The sequence below is a fragment of the Synchiropus splendidus genome, chromosome 5 (assembly GCF_027744825.2).
Source record: "Synchiropus splendidus isolate RoL2022-P1 chromosome 5, RoL_Sspl_1.0, whole genome shotgun sequence".
NCBI lineage: Eukaryota > Metazoa > Chordata > Actinopteri > Syngnathiformes > Callionymidae > Synchiropus > Synchiropus splendidus.
In genome coordinates, this window is record NC_071338.1 from 19,492,772 (window position 1) to 19,508,673 (window position 15,902).

The 15,902-nt window shown below is 41.4% G+C and overlaps 1 protein-coding gene across 2 annotated transcripts; it reads right to left on the bottom strand.

Moving 5' to 3' along the window:
- Positions 1 to 3,472: 3,472 nt before the first annotated feature.
- Positions 3,473 to 15,809, bottom strand: rbm26 (RNA binding motif protein 26). 2 transcript variants are annotated; one of them, XM_053866491.1, is made up of 22 exons: positions 15,418 to 15,476; positions 14,343 to 14,461; positions 14,149 to 14,267; positions 13,980 to 14,071; positions 13,648 to 13,907; positions 12,816 to 13,097; positions 12,467 to 12,709; positions 11,770 to 11,910; positions 11,558 to 11,698; positions 11,358 to 11,466; positions 11,132 to 11,291; positions 10,738 to 10,929; positions 8,679 to 8,780; positions 8,538 to 8,594; positions 8,366 to 8,455; positions 8,211 to 8,285; positions 7,942 to 8,109; positions 6,979 to 7,083; positions 6,672 to 6,890; positions 5,544 to 5,630; positions 4,723 to 4,836; positions 3,473 to 4,356 (listed from the first exon to the last, which is right to left on the bottom strand). In XM_053866491.1, the coding sequence occupies exons 1-22, from the start codon at positions 15,474 to 15,476 to the stop codon at positions 4,270 to 4,272; spliced, it is 3,021 nt and encodes a 1,006-aa protein (XP_053722466.1). In that variant the 3' UTR covers positions 3,473 to 4,269. The 2 variants fall into 2 exon arrangements, with proteins under 2 accessions (XP_053722466.1, XP_053722465.1); XM_053866490.1 differs by having other exon boundaries at positions 3,477 to 4,356; positions 8,679 to 8,777; positions 15,418 to 15,809.
- Between the last annotated feature and the right edge of the window lie 93 nt (positions 15,810 to 15,902).

A 15,902-nucleotide genomic window follows, 5' to 3' on the forward strand; every position in this document is an offset into this window, starting at 1 on the left:
TCTCGTGCGAAGGGTTAACTCTGCCAGCCAGGCAGCCTAATTGAGCGCCACACATCTCAGCTACGCAGCAGAAACAGGAACCTGGAGGGTCATAACAAGCCAGGCGTGACTTATTCACATAATAAAGCAAGCCCAAATCTAAATGAGCCATTGAACCAGCCGTGGGGAGGGAAGGAGGGTGGGAGGCCATTAGGCCGAGTCGACCGTGGGCACATATTTGTATATCTACAATTGCCCATCATTTGCATATGTGGTCCACTACACAAGTATTCCCAGGAGCTCAGACCAGAGGCCTCGCTGGCACAACAGGCTTCGCACAATTGTCCACAATTTCATTTCGAGAAAAAAAAAAGACTAAATTAGCACACAGGTTCTTTTATTTTTTATAAAATACAGACTACTCTTTTTTTATTGACTGCAATTATGACTAGATGAGCTATAAAGACAAAATCAGCTTATTATTGTACTTAGAAATGATACAACCAGAGCTTTCTGTGAGATTTTCTGCTTGCTCTTTGGGCCACGAAGGACTTAACCCACTGATGATTTGTCATTGAAGCAACCCAAGCAAATATGGAGCCTGATGTAGTTGCTGCTTTACACAAGTAGCTAGTGGCATCCGTAACTTCAGTCTGACCAATATTTACAGGCGTTACATCGCAGTTGTGGAGCAAACGCAGTCCACGGTTGAGGAGATGAGGGAGGCTGTGCTACATAGCACAGAGCATGAGAGCGAATTTGACTGGCTAAAATTCTGAAGAGGAATATTCATCCTCTGATGAAACTTGTCACTTGTACAGTTTGAATCTGTGACAGCATGGTTCGGCTTGAGTCCCTAGGTCAGGTCACAAGATGCTTCGAATTTACAGAATGGAAATTTTGAAATAGTCTTGTCAAAGCTTAATAGACAAACAATAGAGGGAAATAACTTTCCATTACTTGTTTTTTTCAGGAAGTAATTTTGCAAAAAAGACACGGTTGTTGGAACAAGAAGTAACTGGCGGCAACAACTATTACGATTATTATTATGATTGTCATTATTACTAGTATCAGTGGTGGGAACATTACTTCTGAAAAATAAATACAGTAGCTACAGGTGCCTGTATTACTTCTCCTAAAAGTGAGCAAGAAAGTTTAAACAAACTTGAAACTGGTTACATATATGTGTCAGACTTGTATTCTGAGTTTTTATTTATTTATTTATTTTTGACAGGCTAGTTGCATGGAGTAGGTTTTTATGTACAGGTACATTAACTTTTAAAACCAAATATTCATCACACCGCAACGCATTAAAACTGGTACACGTGCTGCACTCTTAACTGTTTTATAATACAAGTGTTTCTAAAACTCAAGTACTTCTCAGTAACTAAAGTCTGAACAGTTAAACAAAATGAAGTATTTTTCAAATTCAACGTTAACATTCATACTGATCATATGCTTTTTCGCTATACTCAACTCAGCTTGCCAGCACATCTTGAAGAAGTGTGTGCAGTGAGATACTTCAATAAATAAGTTACTCACAACACGCACAAACGGGAGATTTTTTTTTCCTTTGAGGTCAAGTAAGATGAAGTAACAACACGATAGCTTCTCCATCTCACCGCCAGGCTGCTCACCTGTGCCTGTTTTGCAGCTACAGCGCGCGTGAGCTCAAGGTGCCCGATTGGCTCACTATGCATTTTCACTCCACCTTAGCCAATCATTGTCAACCCTACAGTGTCTCGTCCCTCCCCCCTGCTGCTGTTCTAGGTGACTAGAGGAGCTTCTAATGTGCCTCGTGAGGAACTGTCCCACATTTGCTGTCAGGAACGGCGCACTCTCAGAGGACAATGTAATTTGTATAAGTGTTCATGACGTTACTTGTCACACTGTCATTCCCATCACTCATCATCATAAGTAGTATTAGATTAGTATTAAAACGTGTCAGCTTTTAATGCCACATGATGCTGCAGAAGTTTTTGTTCTTGCTTTGCTCTACAAACGTTATTTGGAATTTATCTAGTCTGTTTTTCTTTCAGGAGTGCCAACCGAAACCCTTGCTGACATTCCTGCCATCTTTTTGTCCTGGAGATGGGCACAGTGCTGCTGGGCTGGGAGTCACCCGAAATGTGTGCCTTAATGGGTCGACATTAAGAGTAAACACAATAACGTCCACGCATCCTCCAAATATTTGGAAGAAAACATGAAGAAAAGAATGATCAAACACCTCTGTCTAGTTTTCAATATTCATGAATTTCACAAAATCTCAGTGTTTGTCACTGACCTGAGCGATTGAGGTCAAGGGGTCAGCGTGTAATGTGACCTCTGACACATAATTAAATTGCCATCTTTAACCTCAGTTACAAGCTGTCACTGTGCATCGGATTACGTGTTGCAAATCACTGCAGCGATCAATTGGGCAGGAGAAAGGAGGGAAGCGGGGGTCGTTGCAGAGTATGATACCAGCAGTGACCAGTCCGGCCGGGACAGAGCTCTCCTTTAATGAACTGTAGCATGATCATGTTAGCGTGAAGGCTAATGCCATTACAAGTGAAATAACACAGTCAATCTAACAGGAAATGGAGTTGAGAGAGGACGCTGACAGACCATTGTCTGCTGGGATAAACGGACATTACTGACTTACACTGAAGAGAAGAAAGAAAAACTTGTGTAAATCAACTCCACTTTCATGTTCACTGTTAAGATACAAGATCATCTGTATAAATGAGATTCCTCCTCCCTCAATCGGTTTAACATCCTAGTTTCATTCACTTACTTTGAGTCCAAATGTCATTCTCATACAGTCGAAAAAGGCTCAACAGTCAGTGTCTGAAGGACTCTCTTTCGAGGCTCTTGGTTTGATGTGAGGTTTCGTTTGTCATCTGGAGCCAGAGATTTTAGAGAAGACAACGCCACCTAGTGGGACAGAAAGTGAAGACACAGTTCCTGAGCATCAATTTTGAAAAAATAAAATGACAGATTCCATTAAAAGTGAGCTGGACTAATGTCTCTGTACTCGGACTCGGTTCCCCTCTTCGACCCATCTTGACCAATAACACTGGCATCATTCATATAAAGTAAAAGATTCATCACTGGGATGATGATTTAGTAGCCACCTCTTTGCTATCAAACTCCTCAGCTTTGTTTCCACAGGCCCTCTGTAGTTTAAAGGGTTGTCACGGTATACAAACAAAATTAATAATGCTTTGACTCAACTTGCTAGGGACCAAAATTTGCTTATGGAGGCTCATGACCGCATCAAATATTTATGGTTGCACGGAGAACGGACATTAAGGGGCCAATGATGAGGAGGATTTGAGGGGAATGGCTGCTGAATACAGAATGAAGCGTTGTATTTCTCTACATTTCTGTTAAAGTAGCAACAGCATAGAAAACATCTGGTTAAATAGTGAGACATCTGCATCAGTTTTGATGTCATGCAGAGGCAGACATCAACTGTATGAAGATACACCCTCAATGACACACAGCAGTAGAGCTGATCTGGCATTTATTTACAGCCAAAGTTCACATACTGTTAAGTCGCAACAATCGTGTCAAGATTAATCAACATAAAATGAAGGAAACGTTGCCCTCACTCCAGGAAGCCAGCCATGACCAGGAACTGCAAAAAAACAAAACATAAAATAGTGAATCTCATCATGTTGGGACACACGGTAACAGTACGAGCGCGTGAGTGTGCACACTTACCACCAGTGACCTCACCCAACCCAGTTTTGCAACCATGTGATGTGAATTTTAAAGAACTTTGCTCTTTAGATGAAGTTTTTTTGTTTGTTTTGAAATGGTCTTTGCTCCTTATGGATTTTTTTTAACTGCCGATTGTTTTTTTTTTCCTTTGAGGGCAGTTTTAGAGCGACCATTCCAATTCTTTATTTTTGTACAATTCCAAAGTAAAGCCAATGACAGGAAAAAAAACAGCATTCGTACAAAGTATTGAAATTAAGACATCAAATATTTACAGCACACCAGTTCAACTACATCTGTTGGGCAAACGCTACAGTCTGACAGGTACAACTGCAACACAGGTTTGGATTTTTAGATTCACAGATGACCCAGCAGCTACACGTCCACGCTGCTCCTCCCCTCCCTGACGCGCCACAAAGGAAGAAAAAATATATAATGTTAAGAACATTTAAAAAAGCATTAGTCCATCTGGTACACAAGTTAAAAATAACCAAACTAGTTCATCTTCAAAAATCTAGTTGTGGGTGAAATGTGCTCAAAATTGTACAAATTTTGAGGTGGTGTCTCCTCTTTTAGAAGTGTTCTTCATCTGCGCCAAGGACGAGGTTCGTTATCCTCTTCCTCGTCATCGTCCTGCAGTAGTGCATCATCAATCAGAGTCTCCTCCTGGAACTGGACACAGGAACAACACCAGGATGAAAACGACCACGCAACACAAAACGCAACACTTCCCTCTTGTGTCTGGTGTCGGGAGTGCAGCTTGATAAAAGCATATGTGATTGAATATAAGCAACTGAACCAGTCAAATAGCTTTTGGTGAGAATAACTGTCAAACACTGCTCATGTGCCACTGTGACCCCTTATATCGAATGTAAATAAAAGACGAATACAAGGATATTTTCTAAATGTAATATCACAGTCGCACTTCCAATTGTTTACGAAAGTTAAGCAGTTTAAAAAAGTAAAAGCTGTGAGCGTTTGCTCAACAATCCTAGAAAAATTAGTTGATTCATCATCAACCCAGAGAACATAATCCACCTCTTCATCCTCTGCATCAGGCTCATCGGGATCAGCGGCGCTGTGGACTGAGGCGGGTTTGTGCCAGGACAGAGACAGACAATGGCTGTTCAGTTTCACCCCATGAAGAGCCGCCTGTCATTGGAAAAAAAGACGACCAAATCAGCAAGTGATAATTCACCTCCCCACGTACAACAAAATAGACAACACAGCAATAGGTCATCTGACAGTAGTAGTTCATGAAACTCAACGGAAGTCAAATTGTTTTCATGACCAGGCACCACAGAGCAATGGTTCCTCACTGACTCATACTGGGATCTGAGTGGCATCTTCTTCTATGCGGCATTGTCAATCTCCAGGTGCTTGTGTGCCAGAGTAAATTGCACAATTCAATGTTTTAAAAAAAAGAAAAAAAAGGGGGAATGCCACACTATTTGGAAGTTGCAAAAAAAATCCAACAGAAATCACACAAAATGACACAAATCCCCTATATTATTCTCGCCATCTCATCCATGCTCTCCGTCATATCCATAAACTCAAATGGTAGTCTTACTCTCCTTTCTCTAGTAGTTTCATTTTGAACATTCTTTGTCCAACACATTCTACGTCTCACCACTCAATGTGTCCAAACCATCTTTGTCACCAAAACATTTCGACCTGAGGTGTCTCTATGATGTACTTCTTTCTGATCTTATCTATCCTATTTACGCTCAATGAAAACCTTTGACTCTACCACTTGTCACTCAAGATTCTTATCTTTGTTTTCAATAAAAGAAACATCAAAAGAATGTGGCAGTATGAGGGAAGAAGTCAATCGATCTGGGGTAATAACGCCATCTCACCTGTTCTGCTTCTGCTCGGGTCCTGTAGGTAACAATGGCAGCCAGTTTCTTCTCATCAATGTGGCAATCCTCGATCTCCCCAAATCGCTTCAAATTTTAAAACAAACAACGTCACCATTCCGTCAACACATCAATAATAATGTTGACTAACAACCAAAAAGTGGTTTCTGTCGTTCAACAGAGCAATAAATGGGCAACTTTTGAATAGCGATTAAAAAACAAATTCCATCAGCATTTCGGGACAAAATATTTCAGTATTGTTCGTTGTGTCCTTCATTATAGGACACATATGACGTAATGGCGTACTTATGGTCACGGTCATGGTACGAGAGCCAATTCCAGTTTTAATCCACTGAACCAGCAACGGGCGGTGTTCAACACTTAGTATTTAGTATAGAAGTATCTACTTAGTTGCATGGTGTCAATTTCAGTGACGTCAGAAGTCACTGCACAGGGGATCAAAATCTGTCGGTGGCCTTGCCATGCAGAATTAAATGCAGTGGTATTTGATCATCAAGTGCAGAAATATGTCCTAAAAGAAGACAAATGACACGGTGTGTGCAATAGATAGTTAATCCATGATCCAACTGAACTTTAGCATGAGTACATTTTTCCACACCTGCTGTGGTGTGAGCCCTACCAGTCACTGACATGTGACCCGCCCCCTTTTCCAAGATGGTGACTAGACATGCAAAACGCTTGAATTTCCATTCAATGAGCATTGGTGGGAGAAAAAACAATATAAACCACTGCTGACACAAGGAAAAAACCCATCAATAATTTTGATGTTACAGGTCATTAGCAACGCTAATTATGGTGCTTCAGTGCCACCTATTGCTGTTAGTGATCCTCAGGTCTGATTTCAGTTAAGAATCTACTTAGTGTGTCGATGACTGATAAGAGTTAGACATCTGGAGTCATCTTGGGCTTCAATGGGAAAGCTTAACGTTTCCCTGACTAAAAGACAAGAGGAAGAGCCACATGGGTCTTACTAGTAATGTCAACAGCAGTCGTAGTTTTAGCTCAAGTGGGGTTCATGCAGAAGTCTCCCCGTCTTCATATTTAAGACAAAAACATTCTGAAACCATGGCAATGAATTTGGAACAGAGCAGTTGAATGTCGACTTACTGCAAAGTGGGGTAGCAAATTCACTTGTTCAGCTTCTGTGAAGCCAGAAATCTTGAGTGCTCGGGGTCTGTGGTCAATGACTGCATGCATGGGAACACTTCTTGCACGACCCCTGGCCCCGCCCCTTCCTCTTGACCAGGAAGACCCACGACCACGAGCATGTGCACGGGTAGCAAGCCCCCGTCCTCTTCCGGGGGCCAATATTCCCCTTTTAGCTGCCTGTAGTTTGAAAATGGCAAATGCAGAAGCGTGAGATGAGACCAGCAACTGAGCCAACTCTGACAGTGGAAATCGGATGTAATGTTACCTCAATTTGTAGCTGAGTGAACTTCATCTTCAACAAAGCAGTGTCTTCCCCAGCTTGGGCTTTTTTGAAAAGGTCCAGTTCAGCATCAAGCAGTTCTCGCTGAGCCTGTGATTGATTGAAAGAGCGAATATTCATACCGGCTGCATCACAGTCAGCTGAGAACCTTCCCAGTCAGAACTAAGGGCGCTTTCACACTGCGGGTTCTGTCTCGAGACAAAGTTCTTTTTGCTCAGAAGTCCGAGATGTGAACAAGCGAGTCGGGTTTTTGCTTTGGACTTGATCCCGGCTGGAGACCTGCACTTTGTCTCAGGAAACTGTCAGCGGGTCATGAGCTTCTCGCCTCGGGGGACTTGGCGCTAGATGGCAACTGTGTGTACAGCTCGACCTCACACATACATGATAGATGCCGGGCAGTAAATGGTCTAATCGCTGTCTGTGCAGACAACAGTGTTCAAAAACAATTTCTCGAACTCCCAGAACGCTGAGGTGTGCAGCTGGGAGCTGCAGGAAAATTGCGTTCGGGAACAGGAGCGCAGCGCAGCGGTCCGGGACTCCCGCCGTGTGTGAACCGTTTTCGGGCTGCAGCCACATCACAGCAGTGTCTGCATGAGGACAGACGCTGATTTTCCCCAAGTTACTGAAGGTCACTAGACTATTCATTGATTATTTCTGAAGTCTGGATCTCTACTTAAATGATCTTCTCAATCATCAGTAATCTCTCTCACTTTGTCAATGTGTTGTGAGAGCAGCCTGGATAAATCAAGACGTTCCGCATTACGCGGCTTGTTTCCGCTATTTCCTTGTAAAATAGAAATGACAACACACAACATGTTTAGTTTTGCCTGTGAAATGCCAGTCTGTTACAGCCGTGGCGGAGGTCAGTCATCCTTTCATATCTGAGGTGAGGGCAGTGTGAAAAGCCCCCAAGATCTCTGTCTGAGCAGTTAGTGTGAGTCGACTCACCTCAGCTCGGCTTTTGGAAGGCCTGAGCATGTTGTTGCTGCCAGAGAAGCTTTTAATCTCGTCCTGCAGTTTGGTGATGCCCTTAGTTAACATATCCAATGTTTCCATGATTTTGGCCTTCTCTTCTGGTTTTATTGATTTGTTCTTCTCAAGTTTGGAGATCAGGAGCTAAGAAAAAAAGATAGAAATAGCTTCATACAAATCTATAGTAAACTTCATACAAAAGAATGGATAAATTAAAGGTCAATTTGAATTGCACTTCATGCCACCTTTTGTGTTTCAATGTGTTTCTCCAGAATTTCCTGCTTCTTTTTTCTAACGTCTTGCTGTAATCGCAAGGCTTCCTGTGAAATACATTAGAAATTGAAACATTTCTTCTTAACAAAAGGGAGTCAAAGTAAACACAAAGACAATAACTGTTCACCTGTTTCTTCTTCAGAGCATCCTCTGGGGATATCTGCGGGGCTGCAGGGGTGTATATTGTCCTGGTGAGGCCTGTTGTAGTGGGAAAACCCTGAAACATTGAGGGGAGAAAGCAAATGACCATGTTTTCATAGATCTTGCAAAGAACCTCATTTAACAGAAAATAAACATACTTTCTCCACAGAAGAGACTGATTTGGTAGATACTCCAAAGCTGTCCTTCACTGGCACCTTTGGGGGTAATATCAGTCAAACATTTGTCGTTTTAATCATATTTTTTAATAAAAAACGCTTGAAATTCATTCGCAAAGATACCTTATGCAGCATAGTAGATTCTGGGGAAGGCTCAGGGTTTGAAATGACCATAGGTCCGAGGCGGTCCTTGATAGATTGCCTTAGTACCGTTGATGAGTCCTGCTTAAAGCAGAGGGAAATGGCAGGTGTCATTTTCAAAAGTTTGCAAGATGCAGTTTGGCTTTTGCTTGTTAGAGTAAATAAATCATTTGATTAAAATGCAGCTCTTAAGTGAAAAAACCTTTTGTGTCAAAAAAACCTATGTACACTGGCGACCAGAAGCACTTATCAATTACGCACTTGAAAAGAACATTTCCATTTCTAACAAAAACATACATCAAGAATCTCTGTTTACCATGTTTTCAGAGTACAGAATTTGCAAAATGACTGTGATAGAATGGTGTTCACGCAGCAACTTAGCTTTAAAAGCTAACACAAAGCACATTTTACATAATTTGTTTGACTACTTTCATTCATTATGTAAACAGTACAAGGCAAGTTAATGGAAGCCACTCAGATTATCACAGTAACACACAGCGTTGTGTAATAGTCATCACCACTGCGCTGACTTTATGGAGTAACTGCAGTTATATGCGATACTTTCGTGAGGGAAGTGTGTTTCTGACTTTGAGGGAGAGGGACATGTATTTGCCTTCCTGAAAACCTCTACTATGAAGGGTAAGTCGATTAAGTTTGTGTTTCATGCTGCTGCCAGGTAGTACCATCTGAAGTCAATATCATGATTTTGCTACATGCAGTCTGAAACACCAACAAACACCTTTCGGATGGGATAAACTTCATGTTGTCCCAACAAAGTTGAGGACAAAAACATTAACTGAGGAAGGGAGAGAATATCTTGACAGGATCCAATCGCTCCACAAATCAGTGTCTCAATGGTCACGTGGTTTCAAGTTTATGCGTAGAAAAACTGCAGCGTCTTACTGAGTCAGTTATGTTACCCCGAATTTCCACCAAAAGTGGAGACGGAGCGGATAAAGTCAGAGATCATGTCATCCATATATATTTACAGTATTTACATCTACAGTAATCTGCAGTTTGCTCACCATATAGTGATTCCCTATCTCTCACTGACTCATTCCAAGAGTGCCAGCAGCTGCAGTCTGTGGGTTGTTGAGGGAACTACTTCATTGACTTCACAGCGATCGACTATGAATAACACATAAAGTGCCTGACACACATTTAGCTAATAACTATGTGAAACACTGAACTAGTGAAAGGCTTGTGTTAAATCTAATCTACTGAACTTTCCTGGTGAGATGCACGGATCAATCAAATAAAACCAACATAGAGTCTGTGAAAGTAGTCATGCCACTATTGAGCACATATTATTAAAATCCACCAGAATCTCTTGATTTACGTTAGTTAATAATTATGTTGTTTCTCTCAAAGTAGAGTTGGACCGGGTCATAAATCAGTTGATCGAAATCCAACAGCGTTTGCAATGTCATCAGGACAGACGCATGGTAGAGCTAATAAAATCACTTGTCACAGTAACTATTCTACTCATCTTTTAAGAGTTAAAAGCACAATTATAACACAACCATGTTCAAAAGTCCCCCACACTCGCATGCTCCATATGCTCCTGGTGGGCTTCACACGGTGTGAAGCTGGAGGCAAACTGTGTGGTGGAGAAATCATGTAATGTGCTGGCTGCTCCTTCACAGTAAAACAGAATAACTTCTACCTTCATAGACACGGTGCAACGGTCATTGCCCCTCCTCCCACTTAAAACAAATGCATTTTTAATTAAAATATTACTTCGTAAATATAAACGTTTATAATTTCTATTTTTTGATGCAAGGCTATTCTGTGACAGAGATTTGATGACATTAAAAATGATAAATTAAACATTGCAACCTTCGGTGACTACATGAACTAGGGAAACAGATTTGTTTGAAACAGACTGTAAAGCTTGACAAAATTTTAACCCGTCTTTACTACCTCTTACGATAATGTTGGGAACAACAGAAACTGTTACTCAATCTTAATACAAAGGATGAAAACTCGACCAACCAAAACTTAGAAAAAAAGAAAAGAAAAAGAAAAACAGATGTCTTACCGTTTTCGGTTGCGTTTGCTGATGTGGATGTGATTGACCCATAATTGGTCCTTCAGCTCCATTCTCACGAAACCAATGCACCTTGATAAAGCGGTTATCAAGAACTGCTTCAGTGCTCTGAAATGCTCGTTTGGCCTCAAATGGTGATGCAAACTGAATGAGAGCCCCTTCTGGGTTGTTCTGGTAGGCCACCTAGAAATACGCCGATATTTATAAAACAAATATATTTACATTCACCAGCACTTTTAAAAGACAACTACTTTTAATTTGTGAACAGACTTTTACTCCGGTTTGGAAAAGTTAATATTAAGGCATGAGCTGTGATTTATATACAATTACATTTTATCAAATCAACCGGTAAACTCAAACATCGTGATATCATTCAGAGACTGACCTGCAGGTTGACAATAGTTCCAAATTTGCTGAAATGTTCATTGAGTTTGCTGATATTGTTGAGCTCTGGAGGAATTTGCAGAACCAGCAGCTTTGTTCTAGGAGAAGCATACTGACCCCTATTTGGGAAGCCATGGTGGTTTGGTTTGTTGAAGCTGGACCTGAGGGAACAGAAAAGTGAAATGATGAAGCGATCATCAATTTCACCTTCATGTTATGGGCCTCACCTTTCAAACCAGGGTTTTTTTGGGGGGTAAATTCCATCATGTCCACCAGCCGGCCTTTTCCGTGGATCAGATTCCATAACAATTCTGGAACTGTTATTAGGAATCTTTTCTAGAGGGAGAGCCGTAGTGTCAGTCTAGACAACCACCAATGACTGCACAACAAAATACTTTGGTGAGTATAAACAGATAAAAATTCTTACCTCTGTGTGACTGGTCCACATCTCCCATTGTCAGGCCAATCAGGTTGGGCCTCTCAGGGTTGCCCCGGTGGCGGTACATTGGTCTGGAAGTATTGGAAAGACTGGGGGCTTCAGGATTGTAGACATCTGTCTCATATGAGTCTAAAAAGGAGATTCGTAGTTGTTAATAATTCCCCAAACTATTTAAAAATAACACTGAATATAAACTGTACCAGAAGTAAAGAGAGGTGGTGGCGCCTGAGGAATTGATGCGCGCATGCCAGACGTGACTATGGTAGGAACTGAGCTTGTGATGGAGTTTGGCGGCGCATCCATGCCAGATGGTTGAAGTGAAGGCAGAGGAGGAGGGGGACCTTCAGAAGGCGGGCAAAGTGAACGTTAAGTTATGCAATCACTAAACGGAAATTATCTTTGTACAAAGGTTATGAGTTTATCAATTCAGTCTCGCAACCAGTCTCTCATGCAAAAACCTGTGATTAATTTGTAGGGATGCACTGAAATGAAAATTCTTGGCTGAAACCAACAACCAAAAAATGAGGCACAAACAACATTGAAAGAACTATTAAGTCACTTATTAGTACCACTGCATTTATGGCTATAAAATCAACACATTGCAATCACATGAGGTCGTACTTATGTTTCAAATTATGAATCAAAATTTTTTCCATAACATACAACATAAACACGACTGACAGAGGGAGCTCACAAACAGAACTATATACAGCCTAAACTTATGCGCACACTGAAATGCTTTGCAGATCCTGTCTTCTAGTAATTTCACCGGTGGTAAAAAAAAAAAAAAAAATTCCGCCAATTTTCAGTGCATCCCTATTTATTTGAATTGTTAAAATGTGAAAACAGAGTAATGAACCACAATGTCGCGAACAACAGTGTGTCATGAATATCCACCTGCAACAGGTGGAAGACTCGGTGGAAGTGTGCCTGGTGGGGGCACTGGTGGTCTCAAGTTTACAGGCGGAGGATTCAACAGTTGCGTTGTGGGTGGGAGACCTGGCGGTGGTGGGGGATCAACACCAGGAATTGGTGGTGGTTGGAAAGGCAGCATAGTTGGCAAGCCCACATCCTCCACTACAACTGGGTCACTTCCATGATCAAAAGGGCACAAGTCGCCGCGCATACAAAAACCTTTCTCTGAAAGCAGAGTGGTAAGACACGTTAATTGCTCTGGCAAGAAAAAAACAATTAGACAGATTACCCACAGAGACATCTGAATATGTACAATAAAGACATCCCATACCATCATAATCACGGCATCTTTTCCTGGGTTGAGGAGGAGGGGGTCCTCTAGCAAAAGGACCATGATCACTGGGACGATCAGGACAAAATTCAGACCAACTTTCAATGGTGTTGTTGCGGAGATGGTGAGTTGGAGCGATGACAGTGATGGTGCTGCTCAATGTTGGCACTGGGAAGTGCGAGGTGGTTGCAGTTGAATCCAGAGCAGCAGAGATGTAACCATCAGCAGCCTCTGGCCTGTCTGTTCTGTCGTGATCGTATTTTAACTTTGTTGAGTCTCGCTCTGAAAACAGACAGGATCATTGCAGTCACTTTGTGTTTCATTTTATTTTCTGAATTTCTTACAAACGTAGTTGGGATTTTAGTGGCATTTTTGTATTGGGAAAACAAATCTTGTTGCTTTTAAATGACAAATAACTATGTTCCACATAACCATATTACGATGAAGGAATGTTGATGAAATGAGCCATAAAAATAATGTCTCAACTTCCTCAGGGAGCATTTAAAGCAACTCAACACACACTTCTTCGCTTCCCATCAGGAGTTGCTGCCACAAGTCAGCTCTGCCGTAACCTACCTTGTGTAGCCTCCCTAGTCTTTTCATGTCCTCACCACATCGATGAATTCAAATGACAGTCTTCCTCTTCTGAAACACGCCAGCTCCATTTCTAACATACTTCATCCAACATGTCCACTGTCTCTCCTCGCGATGTGTCCAAATGACCTGGCCTTCCTAACTTTTTTCACCATACACGTCCCTCTAATACCACACACTAACTAGGAGTTAATTAACAACTGAACTTAAAATGTAAGCACATGTCGCACGAGCTTACCTCTGCTTCTACTTCTGGATCTTGAGTGTGATCGACTCTTGCTTCTATCTCTGTCACGATCTCTGTCCCGAATCCGGTCCCTCTCTCTTTCTCTGTCCCGATCACGAGGACGCTCTTTGCTCCAACTACGGCTCCTGCTCCGACTGTAGCTGCGGCCTCTCCGCCGGTTGTAGCGATCACGGTATGAGTCTCTTCTGGGCGGGTTCCGATCATAATCACGTTTCCTAGAGCGATCATTCCTTTTTCGATCATCCCCCCTCCTACAAGATGTAAAGAATGAAGATTAAAATATGTCAATAAGTAAAAATAAATAAATCACAAACAGCACAAACCTGCTATCTCTGTTGTATCGTGAACTCGACTGTGGGGGACTGTAGTTTACCCGTCGAGAAAAGGTCTTTTCACGATCCTCTTCGGAGACAGTCTGGTAAAATAAATAAAAAAGCATGTCGAATAAGATCTGGAGCAACACAAAAACACATCCAATGGAATGAAAATCACCTCATCTTTTTTCAGCTCCTTCTTTTCTATCTTATCTTCCACTAGGGGCTGCTCAGACTTAGGGAGGTAACTTTTGTTGTCAATAGCTACAAAAAGCTTGTCGACAAATTCCGTCGTTTCTGGAAGGACACAACAGAGAAATTTAGCATGCAAAGGAATATTTGGGAAAAGAAGATCAGATCAAATCACTGTACCTTTCTGTAGAAACACATCCAACTGCTCAATGCATAGTTCCTTCAGCTCTTTTTCACTTTTGTCTTTCTTCACCAACGCAACAACATACTTGGCCAGAGCAGATGGGTCGGCATCACAGCTGAGAATACCACAAACAAATGTAAATATAAAAATAAAATGCATACAAGTGAATTACAATGAAACCACACTGTTTTATAACTCATATGCATATGCACATATGTACAAACTAGATGCAGATTCTGAAAAATGATTGGAATATGAATTATAGTAAGCACAATTCTTCCCCAAAACCCCAAGGTAGAAAATGGAAAGACAGTTATGAAGACAAATTCAGTGTAATTCCCAGACATTATTCAGAGTAGTTAAGATATTGTATTAAATATTAACTTGACAAGAAAATGATGAAATTGAGAATAAAAGAATAAAGGCAGTAGTATTTTTACATCTATTTAAAAGGGCTGGCTTACAGAGCAAATCCCAAACGGACATGTTTGATAATAACGCCTAATGGTAAGGTAAACAATAAAACAAAACAAAACTTACGGACATTTTGTCATTTGACCTTTATTTTGCTTATTGATTTAGATCGCGCAGTCTAATGTCATATCACATGCAAAACAAAAGAATGATTACGTAACATTTGGAATACAGTCTCTTTATCTGTAAAGTTCACTTTGTTGATTGTACTATGGATGAAGTCCACGTGTGGTCCAAATTTAGATTTGGCGAGACTAACGAGCGGGATCACAAATGGATAGTGCTTGCTACAGCACCAGTACACATTTAGAGCATCTCTAATGCCGAACGTTGATCAAACAAGACAGACACTTTTAAACTTTGAAAGCGTGACACGTTTCTGATAAACGCAGGTGAACGCTTGCGCATGTTTCCTGCATTCACGCTTCATTCATTGCCATGTGTTGCACAACACGAAACGATGAAACGCAATTATGACTAGAGCAAATGCACGTAGTCTTTAAAAAGACAACCGCGGGCTTATTTGTTTGATAGCCATAGAGCTCTGTTTTAAGACGCGATACTTAGCAGAACTTGCTATCGGCTAGCTGTACTTACATGGGCTCCAGTGTTTCGGACAGCCATGTTTTAAGGGCTTCCAAGTTCTCAATGATCATTTTAGATCCAGACGAACTTTTCGGGTCCAGGCTAACAATGAAAAGAGAACCAAGCCACTTTGGTTGACTTCAAGTCGCACACAGACGCAGAAGAAAGCCGCCGAAACAGCGACTAGGTTAGCAAAGTTAGCATACGTCTTTCCGGGACCCTGAAGTGCTTCGACACTCAAAAGCAATACTTCGGAGGGGTTAAATTCGTGCTAGACTTCCAGTGCAAACACAAAGTAGTCTTCAAAGACCAATTTGACTTAATGTGTTAAAAAAAATGAAAGTCCCACGTCATAGACGACACTTTAGCCCGTAGCCCCACTCGCTAGCACATCATAAAGAGTATTTACTTCCGCCTGTGATGGGTAACTATCGCGAGATTGAGAAGTCTCATCAGCGCTACGGTTAGTGTGTGTGTGTGTTATGTAATCCATTTTC

What these genes read in the sequence shown, in the direction of transcription:
- rbm26 (XM_053866491.1), bottom strand. Translation starts at nt 15,476, where the DNA reads ATGATCATTGAGAACTTGGAAGCCCTTAAAACATGGCTGTCCGAAACA. An exon ending in ACCACCTCTCTTTACTTCTG is followed by an intron (nt 11,699 to 11,769) that starts GTACAGTTTATA and finishes TCTCCTTTTTAG; the next exon opens with ACTCATATGAGACAGATGTC. An exon ending in TGTGGACCAGTCACACAGAG is followed by an intron (nt 11,467 to 11,557) that starts GTAAGAATTTTT and finishes CTCTCCCTCTAG; the next exon opens with AAAAGATTCCTAATAACAGT.